Source organism: Mytilus edulis, chromosome 9 (genome assembly GCF_963676685.1).
Source record: "Mytilus edulis chromosome 9, xbMytEdul2.2, whole genome shotgun sequence".
NCBI lineage: Eukaryota > Metazoa > Mollusca > Bivalvia > Mytilida > Mytilidae > Mytilus > Mytilus edulis.
The window spans coordinates 61,101,880-61,114,978 of NC_092352.1; the positions used below are offsets into that span (position 1 = coordinate 61,101,880).

Sequence of the window (13,099 nt, forward strand, 5' to 3'; positions counted from 1 at the left end):
TGGACGTTTTATAATTTGTAATTGGCTTTGAACTAGCTGTTAGTAACTTCAACTGCTCTAAGATCTGTCATTTTTATTAAGTGTCTTTGTTTTTCTTTAGGGATGAGAGATAGATATATACCATGCTACCTCTGTCTTTTTATGTTTTTCTTTGTATCGATCACATTCTCTTTATGTCTATCCGAAGTTAGAAGCCTATAAGTGGTTGTCTCGAATCTTCACGTCTGACATACTTGTATTTGTTTTTCGTAGATTGTTTTATAATAAATTAGAACTGTTAGTTTTCAATTATTAATTTTTCATGTCGGGGCCTTTTATAGTCAGATATACGGTATGGATTTCCTCATAATTGAAGACAGTATAGTTGCCTATAGATAGATATAGGAAGATGTGGTGTGAGTGCCAATGAGACAACTCTCCATACAAATAACAATTTAAAAAGTAAACCATTATAGTTGCTTACGCTCATTTTTTTTTTATCTTTGTAGAACAGTTATCACATCGGCAATCATATCACCTCTCTTTATTTTATATTAAGATTACTTCTGAGGCAAAATGAAATATAAGCTGAAATGGTTTTAGAGAAACGAAAAACAATTTTGCTTGTAATCCGTTATCTATATACATGTTGAGCCATTTATGTAGACATAGATGATCGATCTATATTTTGCACGCCTGAGTGGAAACTTTGACCTTCAATGATGTTAAAGTTGCTTTTCATTTCTCGTAAGATTTATGTATCACCAACGGTAAGTCTTTTCTCAACAAAACAACAAATCACTAGGTCGATGTACTGTTGGTGAAATGAGCGTTTTTCCCCCACGAGTTTATCATCTATCAGATAAGGATCGGAATGATGCTATGCGTATAAATTAATCGGTTTTGAAGATCTTAATTGATAACGAGTTCTCCCTATATAATGGTTTCTATTTTCACGATTTCAAGGGAAAGAAGTTTTCTAGGAAATTGATTTAAAAAAAAAAAAAAAAAACCAGATTGTGTATAATTTTAAAAATATTGCCTTAGACAATGTTTTTAATCATCAATGCACTTATATCAGTATGTGTGCAATATTTTGAGCATGGTCATTTTTGTCAGCATTGTTTAATTCATATATCATAAATAATATTAAGGCATGAATGTATTCCTGTAATTTCCTTTAACATTTGGTATGAAATAAGATATTTGTTTGACAACTTACATAAATAGTTCCAGCCTTACCGTCAGGAAGGATTGTAATTTATTCTTATCGTTCGAATTAAATGGGTCACTAACCTTCCTGACTTTGATAAATTATTTACCTTGTGTCAAATTCACGTGTCCTGTTGTTTGTATCCAAGCTACTGGATGTTTTTGTTTTACTTTTTCCAAAATCATTTTAACTTATAGAAACCAAACAAGATGCAGTTAGGTCCTAATTATACATTAAAAACATTATGTGTTCAATTCTATAATTCCACTCTTAAATGAATGTTTAGGACTAGAGGTACACGCTCGATCGATCTTGGGGATACATGCAGGCTCTCAAATGTAACATAAGGGAACGACCATTTAACTTCAAAGGGGTGGTGTTAGGGGTTATGTTTTTTTTTTCTAATAATAATCTGATTCTCAATTTGCTAAAAAAAAAAAAGGGTTTCTGGTCAATCAGTTGACACACGATATATTCTTAAACCAAAGAAAAAAACCCATAACCCCCCACTTAGTAATGAATCAATGCAAATCTTTACTTCAAACAAAAAAACCTTTGTATGTGTGATAACTTGGGTTATCAGCCTCTAATTTTTTTAATAGTTTGCCCTTCCACTAAATAGCTAGTTTTTGAACTTTTGAAAATTCCCGAATGACATTCGATCAAATGATAACAAATGGCATACTAGTACATTCATTGATTCTTCATAGCTATAAGATACATTTCCCTTATAAAAACAACTCTAGGGAAGAATCTTTATGTTGCTATGTGGATAAATTTATCGGTTCTAAAGAACGTCTGAAAGCGCGTCATCACGTCTATGGCTTCCATTTTTTGATTGGTAGAATCAAGTGACTTTAAAGGATGATCATTTTGACGAAGACAAATCCTGACTGTGATGATGTTAACTTTATAAACAATTCAAACTTTTCTGATTGGTTTTCATTAATAAATCCTCTAGAATTAAAGACTTAAGAAACAACGGACACATATTCCTCAGTCTCATTTATTTGTTAGACATAAACCTCGAATCAACTTCAGCGGTCATCTCGATACAAGGGTCGATAACAAACGAGACAGTCAGTTTTGAAATCATTAGTTTTCTGAATCCTGGCATCGATTACAAAAACTTCATCTGCATACTTGAAATATTTCATTTGCTTGCTGCTGCCTCTCTGATTTTGTAAACGCCATCGGAGTCTTCGGAAAAAGGGAAGTACCAACAACATTTAAACAGTTACACACTAGTCAAAATGTCAAAAACCACAATAAAAACACTAGCAAATTACTATAAATGATGCGGTTCTACAAACATGTTGCATTTTGTATTTTGTTTTATCATGCCTAGATTCCCAAGACTCGAGACTGAAATTTTTCTTTTTGTCAGGGGTAAAGATACAATATAAAATGAATTGAATGTGTTAAGATGTTTTATGTAACAGAAAAAATGTTTGGTTAATGGCTTTTTGGAATTTTGTGAAGATGTCAAAATTGCCACCTATTAATCTGTCTAGCATGTCTAGCAAGCTATAGATACAGTAGCAAAATGAAATCTTACAAGACTACAAACATTGGAAGTAATATAAATTCAGTTCAAAATGGATATTTTTTATTATCATGAACTGTGATTTTTGAAAAATAAAGAAACAAAATAAGTCAATTAAAAAAAAAAAGAAACGTTAAAAATGACTTTCATTAAAATTTGTCATTTACATTTCTATTTTTATGAATATATTCATTCACAGTGGCGGATCCATAATTTTTCTTACGTTTAGGCCCATTGACTGCCTGAGAGGTAGTACGCGCCAGTCATGCTTCTGTGATTCAATATACAGACAAAAGGGGGCGGCCCCATTGCACCCCGGCTGTCCCCTTAAAATCCAACTTTATTAATGAAAGTTTATTGACAAATACAGTGTCTGCGGTTTATGATTAACTATTAATCCAAATTGGGAATTAGTTAATCTTTTCCATTGTTTAAGTAATTTTTTATTTGATTTGCTCTGCTTAGTTTGGATAATTTGGGTATGCAGTTGATTAAAGAAATTCCTTTGATATTCGATAAGTGTTTAATTAACGGGACAATTTGCTTGAAAGAAGGAGATACAAATGATTGAATACAATGCACACTCTAAAAATAAATTACTCCGTGATGTAATACGACAATTGATTTTCTTTATTAAATTTGCACATTTCAAAAAATTGTGCAGAATTTATATTTGATTAAAAAAAAGTAATACTTGACATAAGTTTTAAGTTTTAAAATGTCCAGTACAATAGAATAAATGTAACATAAGAGAACGCCCATTAAACTTCAAAGAGGGGTTATGTTTTTTTTTCTTAAGCACATATTATGCTTAAATTTTGAGCGTACTCTTTTTAGGAGTAATTGCCATTAAATGACAGTTTGTATAGACTTTTTTACTTGCCATATGAGGATGCCTTTGATCAGACATGCGTCGACTATTATTTAAGAGTGTGGTTAGCTTCTTGAAAGGTATCAAGACTAAAGTAATACTACTAGATGTATACATGATTGTTTAGCTCGTCGTAGCCAATGTATAGCAATCTCAATCTATATCTTAGTAATTCCTTGTGGTGGTTCATGTTGAACATTCTTTAATCTGTATAGTTTATGTAGTATTTTTTGGTTTACCAAGTCCGATGAGAGGCAATCAAAAAGTAAATAAGGGATGCTTGAATATGGATAATCTAACTGATTTATAGATATTCGACCTGTCATTAAACATCAAATGTAGAGCTAAAAGATATCGGGCTTTTGTTTTAGAGTTGTTTAATATGGCATACTGATCCAATCAGTTTTGAATAAGATACTAAGATGCCAAGGAAACATCACCCCAAGTTTTTGGTGGGGTTCGTGTTGCTTAGTCTTTAGTTGTCCATGTTGTGTCTTTTGTACTATTTTTTGTCTGATTGTCTATTTATTTTTAGCCATGGCGTTGTCAGTTTATTTCAATCTATGAGTTTGACTATCCCTCTGGTATCTTTCGTAAATCTTTTAAAGGTCACAAGTCATGGCCATGATGGTATAAAAATAATAAACGAGAGCGACGAAAAAACAAACAAGTCTTCAGAATGTGCATGAAAACATATTTGTTTGACTTTGACGGATGCCGATTAATAGACTGACATATTAAATTGGAAAACTTAGGCAAAAGATACCAAGGAATATGTTACCTGATAAGTCGTAAGCAAACGGACAATGCCATGGCAAATAATGTAAAACAACGAATAAACAAACATCAGTAAACAAACCACAACATAGAAAACTGACAACTGACTTACCATAACCTCACCGAAAGGAAACAGTAGTAATCTTAAATGCTCCTGAAGAGTGATGAGATCCTGCTTCACATGTGGCACCAGTCGTATTAATAACGCAAGTGCTAACCCGGTGATAAGTCTAATTAGATATGTTACATTCGAAGAAAAGAGACGGTATTGTGGTTACAACAATTGTAACATATTCTTCGTCATCTGTGAAACAGATTTCAATTTTGGTCAACTAATTTGTGATGGCATATGTAAAATTTACAACGGAATGATTATATTGAACTTGTTCATTGTTATCTTACAATCGAATTGTTCACGTTTAACATGTTAAATGTTTCTGTTTATTTTCGACATTTGAAAACATAAACGGTACCAATTTTCTGCATCATATGCGCGTTTGGATAATACTTATCTTTTCAGTGATATTTGAGGTCAAAATATTTGAAAATCAAAAGCTTATGAAAAAGATACAAAAAGTGTAGCCGAATGCGGCAAGGAATAGACCTCTGTATGAGGAAGATACATACATTAATTTAGAATAATTTCTAACACTTCGTAACAGTTTTTCACTACAAAAACATTCGTATTTTCATGCCAGGACCGAAATACTTGCTACTGGGCTTTTGATACCCTTGGGGACTAACAGTCGGCCCAGTGGTAATAATAACATTAATGGTACTAATTGTTCTGCACCAGTTGCGTATTTCGACAATAAATGTCTCATCAGTGATGCCCGAGGCCAATGCAACTTATTTGAAAATCAAATGCTCATTTGAGGATGAAAAGCTATAATACAAAAAGATACAAAAAGTATAGACAAAGCGGGCAAAGAATCAGAGCTTTGCACGAGGGAGAAAAAAAATACTTAAAGTAAAATAACTTCTAACATTTTGTAACAGCAAAATTTAATAAGATAAACATCCGTTTTTGAATGATGTCAAAATGATATCTCTCTTGCCAATATTTAACGTAAAATAACACATTGGAGCAAATGTCGCGCGCACATCAAATGCTTCAGGGCTAGCATCCATGAACCTAGCTCATCCATGCAGTTTTTATGGTACAATTATCACGGAAATATTCTGATTGTAGTTTGACATTCGAATGTTCGGAAAATTGCTAAGGAGTAAATGACAGTATATTTATTTGTTTTGTTTTATTGTAATAAACACTTTTCCCCGAATCCAGAACTATATGCTGTAATGTACATCTACTATTTAATCTAGTAATAATGGTCGCAAAAATGTTTGTTTAAAAATTCTTAGGAACACAAACGATCAATTCGTTATGATGATTATCTTAATAAAAATGTAGGGCGTAAACTCTGTAACTTGTCTCAGGAAGAACTTATAACACAATGGAAAAAAAGTTATTTCGATAATAGAGGATATAACTTAATTGTTTAATTATGAGTAGGAACAATTAATGTATCTATTGAGTCTGAAATGAATGATTTTTATTAATTTTTTTTTTAGAATAGTATATTTGAGGGTCTCATTTTGGGATTCTGATCCCAGATCCCGCTTACTGTTTTGTCAGATTCCCGTATTCTGCTTACACTATGTACGTAAGCAATTCTTTTGTCATTTCGGCATCCAAGATCTTTTCTAAAGTATAGGATAATCTTTAATGTCTAAATAAATATTACAATGCACTAAACTTTTACCGATTGAGATAATGATGGTTTTCAACAAAATTGCGATTAAGGTAATTCCGGTTATCATGCTTATGTTTTTCAAACACACTTTACATTCTTCACGAATTGTACCATAAAAAAATGCTATGAGCTTATTCATCAACCCAAAAAAGTTATATACACAAATTGAAAGTAAGTTTTCAAAGTCCATGATAGAGAAATAAATATCACAGATGATTAATGTATGTCCTCTACTGCAAGTAATTTGATTTTCATTTAGCAAAAAAAACAACTTTAGTTACGACACCTTTACAGGGTATAAAGGTTCTTTCTTTTTTTTATCACCCCATGGATTGACCTGGGTACAGCAATATGGTCCCTTCTAAAATGTCATACCTGTACCGGTAATGAAAATCTTGCACAAGAGGGGAACCTGTCTTGTTATGTAGGATGTATAAATGTGGCACCCGTGGAGCAGGATCTGCTTATATACACATGACGTTGGATATATTCTTAATGTCCTTTTCTTTCGAAAGTAACATGAAGAATTAGACATATCAGTAGGATTGAACTTAGGGGAGCAATACGACGCGTGCCATATATGGAGCAGGATATGCATACCCTTTCAGAACGCATGAGTTGAACCCCAGCTTTTATTGCGGTTCGTGTTGTTCATGCTATGGTGAGGTTTGTGTACTTGCGTTTGTCTATTTTCTTTTTTTTAGCTATGGCGTTGTCAGTTTATTTTCGACTTATGAATTTGAATGTTTCTTTCATACTCGTTTCTAGAGTTGAGTTCAAATTTTCAATGTGCTACTGGTTCTATGATGACACATGCTGGCTCTTACTACTAGTTTTTAAGCATGCTTGATAAACCTGAAAGAAAGGCGTTTCGAACGCACGATACCATATTTTCATTTTGCAATGGCATGGTCTTCGACGGAAGAGTTTCAATGTCTTTTTTTAATTTCCATATTTTTTTGAAGCAATACTACTATGCCATTGATCAATATAATGCTCTCCTCTACTGATAATGACATATACATAAAGTTTCATATTCGGTATTGAGCATTTGATTTTTTTGATCTATGGGTTGAATACTTTGAGTTTGCCTCCATGAACTGCTGATATATTTTGTTGCGGTTTCAGTTGTTATTTATATTTCGTTTTCGCCACCTATTATTCCGAATTATATAGAATATACTTGTTCATAAATATTGAGAACTGTTTAAACTAAGTGTTCTGCATAGTTGCTTGTCTTATGAACGTATAACCAACAACATTTTTGCTGTCTTCAAACACAACTGTACACCCCACCTTCACCCAAACACTCAAAAGACACATCAAAGTTTTTAATTGTTTGCCTTTTCATCGACCCCCCCCCCCCCCCGATTAATCGTATTTGAGAAACTCAATTTAAGAAAAAAACTTTTGGCACAAGTATAAATGACATGACATCAATCGTACATTCTGCAATGTTTAAATGTAGAGACATGACAGATTTACACAATGAGAACAACGTGTTTATCTAGTAAATATTTACACAATGTAGAAATGTTGAAACAAACAAAATAGCAAAAGTAACATTTACGATACCTATAGAATGATTTTATATAAAAGTTGATAAAAAGAAGTGACCTCAACGCATTTAGTAACAGAGACTTAATTAAAAGATTAAAGTAAACGATTTATAGACATAGCCTGACATTGGTACAAATTTTAACCACATTAAAGTTAAAGTACATTCTATAATTCAGAAACGGGGGGTTGTCCAACGGGTTGTCGAAGATCTGCAATTACTGCACTCCAAAATAAGTTTTCACCTATTCCGTTGTTGTACCTCAAATGTGGGGTACTGTCTAGTAAGGTACGCAAAGGACTTGTCATGTTTTTCGAGGTGACATTTTCAAGCATAACTAAGAGAAGTGCATTTCTGCCTTGTCGACGTCTTCTCTCCTGGATTATATCGACTTCCCACTGGCACCATTCGCTTTTAGCAAATGCATTTGAAATAATAACAACAACCTTCCATGACTTTTTAAGGTATTTATCGACGTTTCCACTGATAGATTCTCCGACATCAAAGTCTCTGTGATGAATGCACAACTTAAATCCCTCCTCATTTTCAAGTTTTTTGACAAAGTCGTTATGAACCCACATTCGGTTTTCATCACAATAAACAACAAAAGCGTGATATTGATAATCTTCGCTATTCAAAATGGGAAGATACCCCTGTCGTCTAAACTGGTTAACTTTGAGAAGGTATAATAAATTCTTAATATTTGTATTACATTTCAAGAAAATTGTCATAATCAATACACACAAGCAAACGAATGCTGTCGTTGAAGTAACAATCGTAACGATTGGGTTGCATGACAAATATGAAGGCTTAAAATCTTTCAACAATTTTCCTTCATAATTGTCTGGTGTAGTACAAAAATATTGTTTTGGGTATTCTAAAAGTGTTATATTAGTATGCCTTAACCAATTGACAAACCATATCTGCTCACAAGTACAAGCAAATTGATTTGTTCCTAGGCCAATCGTTTTTAAATTTTCAAGTAACGTAGTTGGAAAAGATGATTCGTTTATTATCTTTATCAAGTTATGGCGTAGATCTAAATATTGTAGTGATGTCAAATGAGCAAACACATCTATGTTCCATCCATATATTCGATTCATGCGCATGATAAGCGTTTCAATGACTGGTAGTTCAGGAAATGCGTTGCTAGGCAAAAATGTAAGCCTAGTGTTTTCCAAATTAAGATATCTTAGCTTTTGCAATTGTGATATCATCCTTCTCAAAATGTTTGATTTAATATAATTCCAGCTAAGATCAAGGAATCTTATATCCTTGCAGTTTGACATCATACTTCTTTGTGCCAACAGTGATAGACGATCAAAATGGAAACGACAATTACGAAGTGATAACATTTTTAATAATGGAAAATTAAAAGCACCATCTTCAATTTTTTTCAAGGGTTTTCCTGTAGCTTGAAGACTGAGATTTGTTAATTTTTTCAACTCTGCAAAAGTATTGTAGTCAATTCTTTCGATCGAATTGTCGTCCATTTTTAATGAGAAAAGCCTCGGAAAACATCGAAATTCTCCAATATGTTCAATTCTATTATTGCTAAGGGATAGCTGTCTTAAATTTGGAAGTGCACTTTTATTACCATGATTTATACAAAACTTTGGAAAGTTTGTTATTACATTACTGTCGAGATTAAGTGACTTCAGGTTGGGAACACTATCTAGTAAAATTGTTGCAATTTTGTTAAAACTGACCTTCAAAAAACGCAAGGCAGGCATATTTGAAAACCATGTCAAATTTAACAGCCGAAGACTATTTTTTTTTAGGTTAATATAGTGAATTCTATCCTTTTTTATTGACTTAAACATGTCATTTGGAAGATAACCCCAATTGTTGTCTGATATGTTGAGTGACTTCAAATGTTCAGTTTTCATATTGTTTAAAACATTCATGACATCTTTTGCTAGCAATGCTGGTTCGGATGAGATGGTCAATGCTTTTATTCTCATGAAAGTAGAAAATGCGTCAGGCTCAAGTCGAACTATGTTATTGTTGATAAATCTTAGAATCTCGATAACATTGAAAGTTAGGTTTGTTATCTTCCCTCCTGATAATGTTGTAATATTTCCATTAAGAAAAGTAACTTTGCGAATATTTCTGGGTAAACGTGGAATATAAGTAAGATATTTACCAGAGCAGATGGCTTCGAAATTCGTACATTTACAAAACTGAACCGGACATTTTATATCATCTGATCTTGCGACATATACAATGACACTAAGCAATAAACAGATTGGAATAAATGTCATTACAATTCTGTGATTACTGTAACCTGAAGCCTGAAGTAGAAAAAAAATAATAAAATTTAACTTGTTTCATATCCAGCGGACAGACAACTAACGTAGGATTCAAAAATAGTTCTAATACAGTTAAAAATAGTCAATACATTTATAATCTTCTGTTAATCCTTATAAGCATAATCTTTCATGTCACTAGTGATGTACCTAAATCAACTCATCATAGATACCAGGACTAAATTTTGTATATACGCCAGACGCGCGTTTCGTCTACAAAAGACTCATCAGTGACCCTCGAATCCCAAAAAACCTAAAAAGGTCAAATAAAGTACGAAGTTGAAGAGCATTGAGGACCAAAATTCCTAAAAGTGTAGCCAAATACAGCTAAGGTAATCTATGCCTGAGGTAGAAAAGCCTTAGTCTTTCAAAAATTCAAAATTTTGTAAACAGTTAATTTATAAATATAACCATATCAATGATAATTCATGTCAGCACAGCAAGTACTGACTACTGGGCTGGTGATACCCTTGGGGAAATAAATCTCCACCAGCAGTGGCATCGACCCAGTTGTTGTAAATAAACTTATCATAGATACCAGGACTAAATTTTGTATATACGCCAGAAATAACCCTCTCCAAATTTTAAAGCAAATGATATTTAAACCGAAATGTAATCGTTTTCGCTAGGAACTTTTGTAGACTAAGTTTTATTTGTTTTGTCTTGTATTCGTTTATACTTTATTCAAGACCAACATTAATGTGATCGAAAAATGAAAGAATGAATGATCATACCAATTTGATAATTGCATAAATTCATAAGGAAATTGAGAATGGAAATGGGGAATGCGTCAAAGAGACAACAACACGACCATAGAACAGACAATAGCAGAAGGTCACCAACAGGTCTTCAATGCAGTAAGAAATTCCCGCACCCGGAGGCGTCCTTAAGCTGGCCCCTAAAAAAATATATACTAGTTCAGTGATAATGAACGTCATACTAAACTCCAAATTGTTCACAAGAAACTAAAATTAAAAATAATACAAGACTAACAAAGGCCAGAGGCGGTAACCAAAAATTAGTGCGCTATTTTCAGTATGTTTATCAAGTCAGAATGACAATACAAATGGAATCAGTTATAAAATAACTGTTTTTTGTAACATGATGCGTCAGTTGTGATTTCCTGATTTGAATTTAGCTGCAATGCTTTAAGCCAAACAGTTTTGATAGCCATTGATATATAAACTTAAACTTATTTCCCAGTATCGAATATTCATTTCTACTTATTCATAACACCAGCACAGTTTTGATGGCAATTGAAATTTCACTATTTGTTTTTATTCCAGGAGATAGAAAAATTGCTCTTTTAAAATGATCCTTATTCAACAATATACATTTTAAACTTTGGCATTTTCAATTTTCTTTTTGGTAGAATTGCATTCTTTTTTTAAAGTATGTAGTAGGATAAAATTTTGTGGGTTGTCGCTTTTTAAAGCTCTGAATCTTGCATCTTAGATATGTTGATTGAAATAATTTTTTATGGATATTCTTATTTGTCTTTTCCCATTATTTTAAAGAAATTCGAGTAATGTCAATCAAATAGAGTTTCAACACCGAGTTAAAATCCAACAGGTTGTAAGAACCTGAAAGAAGCTGATATGTTTGTTCTTATAAAAACAATCAATATTTCTGATATTCCAAATGCTCATTTTATATAGCATGTTGAACTTCTCTTTAATAAAGTGTAAGATATGTTAATACTTATTCACCAAAGACAATCGACAAAACATATCACAGATGCAATTAAATTATTAAACTGTTTATTGATAAGTAAAATATTTTATTTTCTGAAAACGTTTCATGAAGATGTTTTTAATTTTTCTCATTTATAAGGAAGTGCTTGAATTTTAATTTGTATCGTATAGATTGATTTTATTAATTTGATTATCAACATTCAATTGAGAAAATCATCGTTCATTTAAAGAATTTAGCAGTTTTGATGTGAAGATAAAAGTATTTATAAGTTGCTGTTTGTGGCAGGGCATGTATTGCTCGGAATGTGAAAACAAACTGATCCTTATTAACATGATTAACATGTTTCTTTAGCTTTTATATAAATTTGTATGTTCTTTAAAATCATGCCCTTTTTCAGAATAAATAGCACTTTGAATTAATTTTGGTAAGTTTGAATATAATATATGTTAAGAGGAGCCATATCTCTCGCACGTAAAAGACGTCTTTGTAGATTTCGAAAAAGAGTAGGCTAATGTCGCTACAAGGCAGCACTCGCACCCGCAAAGTGGAAAGGGATTAATATAAGTTATAATAACTTGTTTCCCAATCCACTATAAATATGTTTAAAATATAAAAAATAAATACATGCACCCTTGAAGTTCATTCAACAAAGATACATCCAGGTGTATTGTGTACACTGTAACTATTCTTTCGGAGAAGTAAATGATTGTTTAAAATATAACTGGACGCTAGACATTTTTCTATAAAAATCTGTTTTCGTTTTGACACTGTTTTGAGAATTATTCATGTTATAGATTTCTATAAATAACAAATATTTTTAATACTTACTGTAATTAAAATATTGAAGTCGACAAATGCTTTATTTCTCGTCACTATTTTATGACAATAGTGTCTATGATACCGTCCTCATTTACACAAATTGATTTATGAACAGTTATATTTATCACGTTTCTATAATACATGTAAGAAATTGAACACTTCCTTATATACTATAATACGGATATTAACGTGAATGTGGATATTTGTGTTAACAAACAGTTATCAACAAACATTTCTTGCATTTTAAAAATAAAATAAGAAAATAGTTATCAATAGTTAATTGAAGAAAACCATGGAAGCCCATTACATACGGCTGTTCCGATTTACCCAATTTTGATGATCTTAAATAAATCCTAATTCTATCTTATTCATTCAAATGTGACGTCATTTTTCATTTTTTGATGATCTGTTTTACAAATTCAAATGTGATGTCATTTTTTTTTGTCATTGTTTACAATTTCAAATATGACGTCACTTGGCGTTGAGATTTTGACTTATTCGGATGTGTCTAATTTTTGTGTTGCATTTTGTCGGGTTATGTAATGTATTTCGGTTGTTTCCTGTAATTAGTTAAT

General features: G+C 32.1%; 1 protein-coding gene across 1 annotated transcript; it reads right to left on the bottom strand.

Annotated features, from left to right (window-relative positions):
* Window positions 1–7,549: 7,549 nt before the first annotated feature.
* Window positions 7,550–9,985, bottom strand: LOC139488730 (toll-like receptor 13). The gene has a single exon (XM_071274558.1). It carries the CDS (start codon window positions 9,963–9,965, stop codon window positions 7,869–7,871), a length of 2,097 nt encoding a protein of 698 aa, XP_071130659.1. The 5' UTR covers window positions 9,966–9,985; the 3' UTR covers window positions 7,550–7,868.
* Window positions 9,986–13,099: the final 3,114 nt, after the last annotated feature.